Below are 13,941 nucleotides of genomic sequence, written 5' to 3' on the forward strand. Positions count from 1 at the left end.
CAGTAGGCTTTCATATATACAGAAAAGAGTGGAGGTACATTTTGATGTGATGTGATGTGACTAAAGGTTTATTATTTCTAATTGTGCTTGTTTCTGCTGTAGATCATTAAGCAGTGCCAAGTGATCCTGAACTTTCTGGCAGCCGAGGGCAGGCTAAGCACTCAACATGTGGACTGTATATGGGCCGCCGCTCAGGTACACACATATACACACACACACACACACACACAGAATGGAAAAAAAAAATGCAGACCTTTTCTGCAGGACATTTTTTGTGATTCTTTCTTTATTTTTCCCCTCATTTAGCTGAAACACTGCAGTCGCTACATCCATGACCTGTTCCCCTCGCTCATAAAGAACCTGGACCCTGTTCCTCTGCGGCACGTGCTCAGTCTGGTGTCAGGGTTACATCCCAGCGCACACACCGAACAGGTACCACACACTCTGACTGTATCTGCACGTTTTAGAAATACACACAGTCAGTTTAGTCATATATGACTGCTCTTACTAATGTACTTTGAAACAGACTGAGAAAGCTGTATTTTTACCCGGCTATCCAGTATGTGGTTGTTGAGTTGTTTCTCTGCTTGTGTAGACACTGTATTTGGCATCCATGTTGATCAAGGCCTTGTGGAATAATGCTCTGGCAGCCAAAACTCAGCTGTCCAAACAGAGCTCCTTTGCCTCCCTGCTCAACACCAACATTCCCATGGGCAACAAAAAAGGTGTGTTGTGTTGAATGTCTGCTTTTTGATGTGCGTGCCAAAGATTTAAGATTGAGATTATCTATCAGTCTATCTATCTGGTTCAGATATGCATCTAAGTGTAAAGAATTTCCGTTTAATTAATTAATTTAGTAGTTATTGGTATTTTTTTTTTCATAATGGGCTCAGATAATCATCTTAGTATAATAGCCCCATTTTTGCCACTGAATAAAAAAATAAATGTTTTTTTCTCGCAGTTCTGATTTTTTTTCTCACAATTGTGTAATACAAAATCACAGTTCTGACTTTTTCTCATAATTGAGACAATCTGAGTTACAAAATCAGAATTGTGAGATATAAACTCACAATTATGAGCACATAGCAGTCTTTTTTCCCCTTAAAATTAGACTTTACAACTCGCAATTTATATCTCAACTCTAAGACAAAAGTCAGAATTGCAAGGAAATGGTCAGAATTGTGAGATACAAACTTGCATTTGTGAGAAATGTCAAAATTGTGAGAAGACAGTCAGAATTGCAAGATACAAACTTGCACTTGCGAGAGTCAGAATTGCAAGATATAAACTCACATTTAGAGAAAAGTCATAATTGTGAGAAAAAAGTCTGTATTGCAAAATGTGATTTGAAGTCAGAATTGTGAGACAAACTCGCATTTGTGAGAAAAAAGTAAATTGCGAGAAAAAAGTCAGAATTGCGAGATATAAATTTGGAATTGCGAGATGCAAACTTGCATTTGCAAGAAAAATGTCAGAATTGCTAGAAGAAAAAGTCAGATTTGTGAGATATAAACTTGCATTTGCAATAAAGCCAGAATTGCGAGATATACGTGAACTTACAATTGAGAGAAAAAGTCTGAATTGCGAGATGCAAACTCACATTTGCGAGAAAACAGTCTGAATTGCAAGACAAAAGTAAGAATTGTGAGATAAAATCGTAATTACGAGATACAAACTTGCATTTGCAAGAAAAAAAAATCAGAATTGCAAGAAAAAACTTGAACTTTTTTTCATTTTTAATTCAGTGGTGAAAATGGGCTTCCATATTTCAATATAAAGAGTATCTGTTAACATTTTATTTATTTATGTTTATTTATTAATTTTGCCACTGTGGTTCAAATCTCAGTATAGTGAATTTTCGTTTAACATGTTAGTTGTATTTTATTTTCCCCCAGGTTCTCCTGCGGGAAGCCCAGAGAGCAGTGACAACAGTGACACACATCACAGTGGAGGAAGTGACATGGAAATGGACGAGCCAATCATGAGCAGTGGGAAACGAGGGCAGCAGAGGCTTTCAGACACAGAGGTAACACTATTTCCAAAATATGATTTGAAAACACATTATTCAACTTCAGCTTATTAGGTGTTTTTTGTCATTCTACAGGAGTCTCTGCAGGGCAGCTCGGATGAGACTGCCAACAGCGGCGAGGAGGGCAGCAGTAGCGGCCGCAGCGAGGCGTCCAGCAATGAGGCTGGATCCAGCCGAGCCAGTCAGTCAGCAGGCAGCCCTGGCAGCGAGCTGCACTCCGACGACATGGCTGACAGCGAGGCCTTGAAAGAGGAGGAAGAGGAGGAAGAAGAAGAAGAGGACGACGATGAGGATGATGAAGACGATGATGAGGATGATGAAGATGACAGGCCCGCCGTCGCCTCCGAGGGCAGCCCGCAGAAAGAAACCAGAGACTCCAGAGAGCCGTCTACATCAGAGCTGCGCAAACGCAAAGCCGGCGAAGCGCTCGGAGAGGTCCAGGGACCTCCGGAGCGACCCGGAATTCCGCCCGGCATTCCCGGCTCCATCGCCTCCGCTCCTGGACTTTCCAAAACCAAATCCATTCCCTTCACCCCAGAGGCAGCCGCTGCTATGGTAGCCTCATCTTCTCTTAGGATGCTCGATCCTTGTTCTTCTTCGTCCGTGTGCCTGGAGGGATCGTCGGGTGAGCAGGCTGATCCCTCCTCACATTCCCAATCCCAGAACCCCCAACAGCCACAGCAGGGTGGCGCAGAGATGGGCTCCTCACATGGAGCGTCTGTTTCCCAGGAGCCGCCCTGCATGCCTCGCCCAGCGGACTTCCTGACAGAGGCTATGGGCAATGAACTCTTCAACTGCAGGCGTTTCATCAGCCCTCAGCATCACCATCATCACCACCACCATCATCATCATCACCACCACCATGATGGGTGAGTGGTCTGTAATGTTTCTTTAATGTTAACTCTGTTCCAAAATCTAGTGAGATACCTAGCTAGGCAGCATCCTAAACACAATGGAATCTTATAAGTGCATTTTAGGATTGCCTATTCCAAGAAGGTCTCTTAAAAGGTTTCATTGATGCCTTAAAAAGGTTTGTCTACCTAGACAGCTCACTCGCTTTTAATGCAGAGACATTGTGTTTTCTGAAAACAGACTCTTAACACAAACTCTCTCTCTCCGCAGTCATATGGTAGAGGACATGTTGAGTGCTGATGACGTGAGCTGCAGCAGTTCCCAAGTCAGCGCCAAATCTGAGAAGAACATGGCAGATTTTGATGGAGAGGAGTCTGGATGCGAGGAGGAGCTGGTCCAGATCAACTCGCACGCTGAGCTCAGTTCGCACCTGCAGCAGCACCTGCCCAACCTGGCCTCCATATACCACGAACATCTGGTGCAAGGTACATACACACCTCCAAAGACTGCTGCCATAGTGCTGTGATGTTTTGGGTGATTTCTAGGGTGTTTACCCTAAGTTTTTAAGGTAATTTTAATTTAATGTAAGTGTTCTTTGTGGGTTCTTGGGGTGTTGGTAGGTTTGCCAGGGTGTTGCTCTGTGGTAATTCAAGTGTTCTGTGCGGTTTCTAGGGGTTGCTAGGATTATGTGGTTGCTAAAGCTTTGCACTGTGATAATTCGGGTGTTTTGTATTGGTTTCTAGGGTGTTGCTAAGTTTTTAAGGTGTTTAAATGATTGCTAGAACATTGTTCTGTGATTAATTAGTATTTTGTGTGGTTTCTAGGGTGTTGCTAGGGGCTTAGTGTTTTTAAGGGGTTTCTAGAGCTTTGCCCTGTGATAATTTGGGTGTTCTATATGGTTTCTAGGGTACAGGTAGGTGTTTAAATATCGCTAGAGCATTGTTCTGTGGTAATTTGGGTGTTCTGTGTGATTTCTAGGGCATTGCTAAGTTTTTAAGGTGTTTAAATGATGACCAGATCATAGTTCTTTGATAATTTAGGTGTTCTGTATGGCTTCTAGGGTGTTGCTGGGTTTTTAATGTGTTTAAATGATTGCTATAGCGTTGTTCTATAGTAGTTCAGGCGTTCTTTGTGGTTTCTGGGGCATTGCTAGGTTTTTCAGGTGTATCTAAGTGGTTGCTAGAGCACTTTTCTGTGGTTCTTTGGTGTGGTTCTAGGGGGTCTTGCTAAGTTTTAATGTGTTCTAAAGGTTTGTCAGAGTGTTACTCTGCTTTGATTTGGGTTTTCTGAGTGGTTTCTAGTGTGTTGCTTGGTTTTTAAGGTGTTTTTCTGAATGGTTGCTAGAGTGTTCTTGATGTTTTTTGGGGTTTTTTTTATTTCTGAGGTGTGGTAAGTGGTTGTTGGGATGTTGCTCTTTGGTAATTGGGGAGTTCTGGGATGTTGCTGGAGCATTACTAGAATTTTATTGTCTTATAAATGGTTGTTAAAATGTTGTTTTGTGCTTTAGGGTGTTCTAAGTGGTTTCTAGGGCGTTGTTCTGGGGTGTTATTGATTCATTTCACCATAGATTACTCAAATATGATTACAAACAAAACTCTCATAATAGTTTCTGATGACCAGTGTTTTTCTAAACGTCCGCTTCAGGTCCGGCGGTACACAAACATCAGTATTCTGCACACGCGGTGACTGACATCAACCTGGACAATGTCTGCAAGAAAGGGAACACCCTTCTGTGGGACCTGGTCCAGGATGACAATGCAGTATGTTAACCTCACACCAGATTATTTGAAGTATTTAACATTTAGAATCAGTATTGTGATTTTCATGTTGTCTTGGTGACTAGATCCACCTATCAGAAGGCTTGATCAATGAGGCAGAGAAGCTGTTGTGCTCTCTGGTCTGCTGGTTCACTGACCGTCAGATCCGCATGCGTTTCATCGAGGGCTGTCTGGAGAACCTCGCCAATCACCGGTGAGATCATCACAGAAATATGAAGTGCTATGTGAAATTAAAAGAGATTCTGAGTTCCTTCAGGTTGAGATATTTGATTGTTTCTGCTTGTATTCATCAGGTCAGTGGTGGTGTCTTTGCGTTTGCTGCCAAAGCTGTTTGGGACCTTCCAGCAGTTCGGCTCCAGCTATGACACTCATTGGATAACCATGTAAGAAATCTCCACCCGCCACTGCTTTTAATGTTGTCATTAAGTTTAACTTAGACCACTTTACAGATGATTATAAGAGATTTTCCTGTGCTACAGGTGGGCGGAAAAGGAACTACACATGATGAAGCTCTTTTTTGATGATCTGTTACACTATATCCAGGAAGTGAGAGAGCAACGCCACAAATTTGCCCTGTAAGTTTGTCATCTTTACAAAAGAGGTTGGAAAGATTTTTTTATTTTTTTATTTTTTTTAAGTCTTTGGATCATTATGCTCACCAAGGCTGCATTTTTTTGATCAAAAATAGAGTAAAAACAGTAATATCATGAAATATTATTACATTTTAAAAGATCTGAATTTATTTAAAAGAAAGCTTTAATTTATTAAAAAAAATGTTTTGTCTGAATTGTGCAAGTGTAATGCAGTGTTAACATCAGTTCTGTATGTCTCAGGTACAGTCACAGTGCGGAGGTGCAGGTGCGCCTGCAGTTCCTCACCTGTGTGTTCTCAACGCTCGGATCACCTGACCACTTCAGTGAGCATCTCTCTCTATATCTCAGACATCACTGCAAATGAGAATTGCCCCATATGTAACTATATGAATATCCTGTGTGTGTGTGTCTCAGGATTGAGTCTGGAGCAGGTGGACATCCTGTGGCACTGTTTAGTGGAGGACTCTGAGTGTTACGACGACGCCCTGCACTGGTTCCTAAACCAGGTTCGCAGTAAAGACCAACATGCCATGGGCATGGAGACATACAAACATCTCTTCTTGGAAAAGGTTTGGCCACTGTATATTTAAACACATAACTTGTAGAGTATGTGCTATGAGAATGAATCTCTCATCAGCTAATTCTCTCTCAGATGCCTCAGCTGAAGCCGGAGACGATCAGCATGACGGGACTCAATTTGTTTCAGCATCTGTGTAATCTGGCTCGTCTGGCCACCAGCGCCTATGACAGCAGCTCCAACTGCGAGGTTCATAGCAGCAGATCTCAAAATCTCTCCGGTCTCTCTCAATATGTTCTCCCTGACCATTCTCTTTCTGTCTTTCTGTAGTTGTGTGGTATGGATCAGCTGTGGGGAATTGCATTGAGAGCTCAGTCTGCAGACATCAGCCGTGCTGCGATCCAGTACATCAACTCATATTACATCAGCGGTCAGTAAACATATAATTCATAACCATGAAACATTTACATTTTTATAACCCGTTAATTTTATTCATCAAGTCACCTTAATTTCTATAGAACTTCGTACAGTAGAGACTACCCTTATTAAATCATATTAAACACAAAGTAACGGAATCAATGATTCAAACTTCTAAAATAAGGCAAATCCAAATTGTGCTATTTGTGAAGCAACTGTGGCAAGACATTATTCATTAGTCATTGTTCAGTTCAAATCAGTTCAGTTAAGTTACTGTATAAAGTTCATTAATTACGAAACAAGTTCAATTTAATGATAACAGCTCAGTTGTTCAGCTGAGTTCAGATCAGTGTTCATTTAGATGGGATGAGATGCAGGGAGAAACATTTATATTTTTAGCTTTTATTACCGCTAGACATTTTTAAAAACTTTCTACCAGGAAGATATTGATTTTTAATTTTTTTTTTTCTTTTCTTTTTTTGTTGCTTGGAAATGAATAATTGCTAAACTGTAATAAGAATAAATTTAGTCAAAATAGTGAATGGAAAAAAAAAATAATTAAAATGAAAACTAAAAATATAAAAGAACAGAAGGATAGATGGACAGAAAGAAAGATAGGTAGTTAGATGGTCGATAGGAGGGTAGATAGAAGGGTAGATAAATGGGCAGATGGGTAGATAAATGGGCAGGTAGATAGATGGGTAGGTAGACAGAAGGGTAAATAGAAGGGTAGATAAATGGGCAGATGGATACATGGGTAGGTAGATAGAAGGGTAGATAAATAGGTAGATTGGTAGAAGGGCAGATAGAAGGGTAGATAAATGGGTAGATAGACAGAAGGATATATGGATGGATGGATAGGTAGAAGGGTAGATAAATGGGCAGATAGAAGGGTAGATAAATGGATGGATAGGTAGAAGGGTAGATAAATGGGTGGGTAGATGGATAGATAGATAGATAGATAGATAGATAGATAGATAGAAGGGTAGATAAATAGGCAGATAGTTAGAAAGGTAAATAAATGGGCAGATAGATAAAAGGGTAGATAAATGGGTAGATGAAGGATGAATGGATGGATAGGTAGAAGGGTAGACAGAAGGGTAGATAAATGGGTGGGTAGATAGACATGGATGGATAGATAGAAGGGTAGATAAATGGGCAGATAGATAGAGGGGTGGGTAGATAGATAGAAGGGTAGATAATGGGTAGATGGATGGATAGATAGGTAGAAGGGGAGATAGAAGGGTAGAAAGATCTGCAGTTTGTCCTGTTGTAGTTTGATGGTGTTTTTTTTTGTTTTATTTATAAATATCTGTGTGTGTGTAATGCGATGTATTTATTAGTGTGTGTGACCGCAGGGAAAACGGGTCTGGAGAAAGAGCAGGAGTTCATCAGTAAGTGTATGGAGAGCTTGATGATGGCGTCTGCCAACCTGGAGAAAGACGCCCACTCCAGCCTGACCATCATAGAGAGAGGACTGCTGCTGCTCAAAACACACCTGGAGGCCTTCAGACGCAGGTACATATACTCCGTCAGTGACACTGCAAGACAACCATGTTTACATGAGAAGTGGCATTTCTCTTCTTTTTTTATATTAAAGTTTAAACGAAAATTAAATGTGTGTGTGTGTGTGTGTGTGTGTGTTCAGGTTTGCGTATCACCTGCGGCAGTGGCAGATCGAGGGCACAGGCATCAGCAGTCATCTGAAAGCTCTCAGTGATAAACAGTCTCTCCCGCTCAGGATCGTGTGTCAGCCAGCAGGACTGCCTGACAAGGTTCGCCTTGATCATCATCTCCCTCATCACTAGTGTGTGCTCAGACATCAAGCTAGGTATAATAAAGCTTTCTCTGTCTGTGTAGATGACCATCGAGATGTACCCCAGCGATCAGGTGGCTGATCTGAGGGCAGAGGTCACGCACTGGTACGAGAACCTTCAGAAGGATCAGCTCAGCCAGCAGGCACAGCTGCAGGAGTTTGGCCAAACCAGCCGCCAGCAGGACTTCCCAGGTACATACACACAGAAGATATGCGCTCCATTGAACGACTGTGACTCTTTATTTGTTAGTATGACCTGAAGACTTTGTGAGAAGTAAAGCCTTGTGTGTTTATGAGCAGGTGGTCTGATGGGTCCGGTGCGCATGATCTCATCAGGACACGAGCTGACCACCGACTATGATGAGAAAACTCTTCATGAGCTCGGCTTCAAAGACATGCAGGTAATGCAAACAAATCCACATACACATATGAACCTGCAACATTAGACATAAAACACTGAGACATTTGTGTATGCTGTCAGATGGTGTTTGTGTCTCTGGGCGCTCCGCGGAGGGAGAGAAAAGGTGAAGGTGTTCAATTGCCTGCGTCGTGTCTGCCGCCCCCTCAGAAGGAGCACATCCCCATGCTGCTGCTCCTGCAGGAGCCCCACCTCACCACACTCTTCGACCTGCTGGAGATGCTGGCCTGCTTCAAACCGCCCAGTCCCGACAGACCCCAACACAGCACTGAGGTAACGTCCTGCTCCATGCCTCAGACTCCGTTCAGACTAAACCAGTATTCAATCAAGTTTGTTTCTTCCTGCAGAGCGTTCGCTGTGAGGAGCTGCACCTCCACGCGGAGAATCTATCCCGCCGTGTGTGGGAGCTGCTCATGCTGCTGCCCACATGTCCCAGCATGCTTCAGGCCTTCCAGAACATCTCCGATGACACGGTCAGTCACGTGACCTGTGCTGCCCATTCATTAGATATTTCTAGTGAATCTTAACAATAATAATAATATGAATGCTTAGTAGTAATAATAATAATAATAATGAGACATTTAATTAATTTAATTAATATAGTTTTATTTTTAGAAATGGCTTTTTTATTGTTGTAAAACGTTTATTTTTCCTTCAGTTTAAATTAAATTTTTATGTTTATAATTTAAATATAAAGTAAATGAACAATACATATTGAATTAACTTTTATTTTTATATTTTTATAAGTTTATACGTTTTTGTTTTAATTGTAGTTTAGTTTTTGATCATTTTAATATATGCTTTTGTCATTTATTTACTGTATTAAATTATATCATATGTATGAGTGTTAAATATATAGTCTTTCTACTTTAAAATTTCACGTTTTACTCATTTTGTTGAGTGTAAACTCAAAAGTTTGATTTTGTGCCCCTCGTGTCTTTAGGGATCTGATGGTTTGTGCTGGAAGGATCTGTTGAGGATCAAAAGCCCTCATAAGCTGCTGTACGCTTTAGAAATCATAGAGGCTCTCGGCAAACCCAACCGCAGGATTCACCGCGAGTCTACGGTACACATCCAGAAACACACTCGGACGATCTTCTTCACAAATGCAGAAGTTTTGTCTCTTGAGACGTGTGTGTATTTGTATTTCAGGGCAGTTACAGTGATCTGTATCCAGACTCTGACGACTCCAGTGAGGAGCAGATCGAGAACAGCAAGAACACTTGGAGCTGCAAGGTACAAACGCCTCTTTGCCTCTTTTCACACTTCCACTCAAAGTGATTTGGTGTTATTGTTCAGTGACTTATGAACTAGGTAACTGTACTCATTTGAACACCAAATCTAGTGGTGATTTGTGGTTGTTAGCCTGTATATTTGAGCTGATGTCTCTCAGTCTCAGATTGCATATGTCTTTTTCTTCTAGTTTGTGTCATCTGGAGGTCTTCAGCTTCTGCTGGACATTTTTAACTCTGCAATTTTAGAGCCAAAAGAACAAGAATCCTGGACTGTGGTGAGTGTCAACAACATCTGTCTCATGTAACATTTGCAAAGGCTTTTTATCTTCTTTCCTTTTGGCTTTAAGGTGAAATGAGTCCAGGAAATTTTCTTTGTGAGCTTTACCCTTCTCAGTTGGACAGCTGTGGAAATCACATTTCTTCTCTTGTCTCTCTTTAGTGGCTGTTGGACTGTCTCGCGTGTCTGCTGAAGCTCATTTGCCAGTTCGCGGTGGATCCGGCTGATCTTGACCTGGCCTATCATGACGTCTTCGCGTGGTCTGGTCTCACGGACACACAGAGGAAGAGGGCTTGGCCAGGGAAGTCCCGCAAAACCGCCGGGGAACATGGAAAGGGCCTGCATATACCTCGTCTTACAGAGGTGAGAAACGGCTTTTAAGTTGATTTTTCTCTGCATATCTTGCTTTTTCTAATTTTGAGGTTGTCTTCTCTCAGGTTTTTCTAAGTCTTGTTCAAGGCACCAACCTCATCCAGCGGCTCATTAACGTGGCCTACACATACGACAATCTGGCACACAGGTGAATAATTAATAATAATTAAATAGATATATATATATATAATAATATAAATAGATTTTTTTTTTTTTTTTTTTTAAACTTCTGTCTTCTCCTATCCTGCAGGGTTTTGAAAGCCCAGTCAGATCACAGATCCAGACATGAGGGTAAGAACATCATTGGTTATACATATTTGAGGGTTTTTATTTTTCTGTACTCATTACTGGTGACATTAATATGTTTTAATGTTTACGCAGTGACTCATTACTCTATGTGGCTGCTGGTGAGCTGGGCTCACTGCTGTTCTCTGGTGAAATCCAGCCTGGCTGATAGTGAACATTTGCATGACTGGCTGAAGAAGCTCACGTTGCTCATACCGGAGGTAAACAAACAAATCTCTGAAATTAATTCTACTGATCTAATTAAGGTCACATGGGCAGTGAATGATTATATCAACCAATCAAACCATAACTAGTCAAGCCAGTCAAAAAAAAAAAAGTAGTTTCACTATGCATTGCACAAAATAATAAATGTATTTCTAAAAGTTGTGTTAATTATTTCCAGTGAATACATTAATACATTTTTTAAATGTAAAATTATTTATTCAAATAATTATTTTTTGCTTTGTCTTGGAATCAAACCTATGAACTTGATATTACTGTCTCCATGCTGTGCTATTTGAGCTGCAGGAATGCTGTTTCAGATTGTATTTTTATTGTATTTTCGTATTGTATCTATAGACGGCGGTGCGTCAGGAGGCGTGTAGTGGTCTCTATAAGCTGTCTCTGTCAGGTTTAGAGGGAGGAGAATCCATCAACAGATCCTTCTTGCTGCTCGCCGCGTCCACACTGCTCAAGTTCCTGCCAGACGCACAAGCGCTTAAACCCCTGAGAGTAAGTGCAAACACTGTATGTATGCATATACATATTTCAGTTTTCATTTTAATTTTATTTATAAATTAAATATTTTTAAATTAGAATTTTAGTTTTAATTACAGCATTTCATTTTAATTTTAGAAATGGCTTCATGAAACCATTTCAGGACTTTTTTTGTTGCAAAAAGTTGAGATTATTTATTAAAATTAATTTTAAGACTTGAACCTTTTTATGTTGGTTGCAAAGGCACCAGTTTTGTTGCTAATTTTTATATTTAAAATGTAAATATAAATTAATAATGTGTATTGAATTGGCTATATATATATATATATATATATATATATATATATATATATATATATATATATATATATATATATATGTATATGTATACGTGTGTGTGTGTATATATATATATATATATATGTATATATATATATACGTATATGTATACGTGTGTGTGTGTGTATATATATAGATATAGATATAGATATAGATATAGAGATATAGATATAGATATAGATATAGAATTAGCTTTTATTTTTGTATTTTTAGTTTTAGTTTTTTATTTAATTTTAGTTTTTGGTAATTTTATAATATGCTTTTGATTTTTATTTATTTATTTAAACTTTTAAATTAAAATTTACATTTTTATTTGAATTATTCATGAAGCCATTTCAGGTCTTTTTATAGTTCTAAATTTAAATAATTAGTTTTTTTTCACTAATAATTTTAGCACTTAAACCATAACTTGTCAGTGCAACTTGCTTTTTTTATATTTATAATTTAAATATAAATTAAATAAATAAATAAATATATATATATTTCAGCTTTATTTCAGTAAACAAAAATCTTTTTAAAATTATAACATTTCTTAGGTGCTGGCTTAGTGTTATTTACTTATTTCATTTTTGGGTGCACAATTCCTTAAAGTATGTGTGCGTCTTGCGGGTGCAGGTGGAGGATTTTGAGGAGGAGGCCATGTTTCGCACCGGCTGTAAGGAGTATTTCTGGCTGCTCTGTAAACTCATCGACAACATCCACGTGAAAGACGCCAGTCAGACCACCCTACTGGACCTGGACGCCCTGGCGCGGCACCTCGCCGACTGCATCCGCAGGTCAAACACGCTCCTTTTGCTTGGATTACTGCATCAGTTTTCTTCTAAACCCGTAACTTGCCCCTTCAGAGCACAACTACAAACAAACTAATTGTATTAGTCAGGCTAATGGAACATCACTCTGAGGCCACTGTATTTGACTGTTTTATTGATCACTTTGTTGTTTTTTTCCACTTGCAGTCGTGAGATTTTGGACCAGCAGGATGGGGCAATCGAGGACGACGGTCTGACGGGCCTCTTGCGTCTGGCCACCAGCGTCCTGAAGCACAAACCTCCATTTAAGTTTTCTCGGGAGGGTCAGGAGTTCCTCAGGGACACATATGACCTGCTATTTCTGCTGCCCAGCCTGAAGGACCGACAGCAGCCCAAATGCAAGAGTCCTGCGGCCCGTGCCGCAGCCTACGACCTGCTGGTGGAGGTGGTCAAGGGTTCGGTGGAGAATTACAGACTTCTGCACAACTGGGTCATGTCACAGCACATGCAGGGTGAGCGTTACACACGACTGTGTTGCAGTGTGGACATTTCTGACTTGTTTTTGTGGTTACGTTTTACTATAAACTTCCTTAGTTAACATCAAATAACAAAAATCCTTCTAAAGCATTGTTTAATCATAGTAATGTTAATTTCATTACATGTACTAATACATTTTTTTTCTAAATCAGAACTTTATCTGTTAATATTATTTAATAAACCTGAGCTAATATGAATGTACAAGGAAGAAGTATATTTTTATTAACTAACATTAACAAAGAGTTATAAGTATTGTAACAAATGTATTGCTCATTGTTAGTTAATGCATTAAGTTTAAATATATTTAAGGTAGGAAATTTATAAAATATTTTCATGGAACATGATCTTTCTTTAATATCCTAATGATTTTTGGCATAAAAGAAAAAACAATATTTTTGACCCATACAATGTATTTTTGGCTATTGCTACAAATATACCCATGCTACTTAAGACTGGTTTTGTGGTCCTGGGTCACATTTATTAAGCTTTATTAATGTTGGTTAATAAACAGTCATTCATTATTTGTTTGTTAGTTCACAGTGCATTAACTAATGGTAACAAACGTGTTTTTAATGTTAAAAAACTTGTAATTTTTAAAAATGCAATAGTAAATGCTGAAAAGAACGTTAACTAAGATTAATAAATGCTGTAGAAGTATTGTTCATTCTTAGTTCATGTTAACTAAAGTAGTTAACCAATGCTAACTTATGAACCTTATTGTAAAGTGTTACCATTTATTTATTTCATCTTATTTATTAGCAAGGTTTCCCCCATAAATTGTTTCACTATACTTTTTAGATCTCACAATTATTCATTTTTAACAATCCTTAATTTTTAATTGGAGTAATTTTAATTCTTTAATTTAAACTTATTTTATTTTAGCTGCCAAGGCAAAAAATTTGATTTTATCAAAAAAAAAAAGTTTTATTTTATTTTATTTTATTTTAATGAAGTTTAATATTTTTAGTTTTTAACAATAGCAACACTGATAAATGCATAGTTATGCATGT

At 39.1% G+C, this 13,941-nt stretch overlaps 1 protein-coding gene across 1 annotated transcript in view; it reads left to right on the forward strand.

Moving 5' to 3' along the window:
* Nucleotides 1-13,941, forward strand: part of usp34 (ubiquitin specific peptidase 34) — a 49,114-nt gene that overhangs the window by 12,507 nt on the left and 22,666 nt on the right. Inside the window, exons 10-39 of the mRNA XM_051107208.1 lie at nt 103-195; nt 307-432; nt 596-725; nt 1,896-2,026; nt 2,105-2,898; nt 3,152-3,366; nt 4,526-4,641; nt 4,725-4,852; nt 4,953-5,042; nt 5,139-5,234; nt 5,493-5,575; nt 5,667-5,821; nt 5,905-6,018; nt 6,100-6,199; nt 7,545-7,704; nt 7,835-7,961; nt 8,047-8,194; nt 8,303-8,403; nt 8,484-8,693; nt 8,768-8,893; nt 9,364-9,486; nt 9,573-9,656; nt 9,844-9,930; nt 10,095-10,295; nt 10,370-10,452; nt 10,555-10,595; nt 10,686-10,810; nt 11,169-11,321; nt 12,261-12,421; nt 12,602-12,906. Coding sequence (XP_050963165.1) covers nt 103-195; nt 307-432; nt 596-725; nt 1,896-2,026; nt 2,105-2,898; nt 3,152-3,366; nt 4,526-4,641; nt 4,725-4,852; nt 4,953-5,042; nt 5,139-5,234; nt 5,493-5,575; nt 5,667-5,821; nt 5,905-6,018; nt 6,100-6,199; nt 7,545-7,704; nt 7,835-7,961; nt 8,047-8,194; nt 8,303-8,403; nt 8,484-8,693; nt 8,768-8,893; nt 9,364-9,486; nt 9,573-9,656; nt 9,844-9,930; nt 10,095-10,295; nt 10,370-10,452; nt 10,555-10,595; nt 10,686-10,810; nt 11,169-11,321; nt 12,261-12,421; nt 12,602-12,906 — 4,606 coding nt within the window. The remainder of the gene's footprint in view (nt 1-102; nt 196-306; nt 433-595; nt 726-1,895; nt 2,027-2,104; nt 2,899-3,151; nt 3,367-4,525; nt 4,642-4,724; nt 4,853-4,952; nt 5,043-5,138; nt 5,235-5,492; nt 5,576-5,666; nt 5,822-5,904; nt 6,019-6,099; nt 6,200-7,544; nt 7,705-7,834; nt 7,962-8,046; nt 8,195-8,302; nt 8,404-8,483; nt 8,694-8,767; nt 8,894-9,363; nt 9,487-9,572; nt 9,657-9,843; nt 9,931-10,094; nt 10,296-10,369; nt 10,453-10,554; nt 10,596-10,685; nt 10,811-11,168; nt 11,322-12,260; nt 12,422-12,601; nt 12,907-13,941) is intronic.

The sequence above is a fragment of the Labeo rohita genome, chromosome 1 (assembly GCF_022985175.1).
Source record: "Labeo rohita strain BAU-BD-2019 chromosome 1, IGBB_LRoh.1.0, whole genome shotgun sequence".
In the NCBI taxonomy this organism is placed as follows: domain Eukaryota; kingdom Metazoa; phylum Chordata; class Actinopteri; order Cypriniformes; family Cyprinidae; genus Labeo; species Labeo rohita.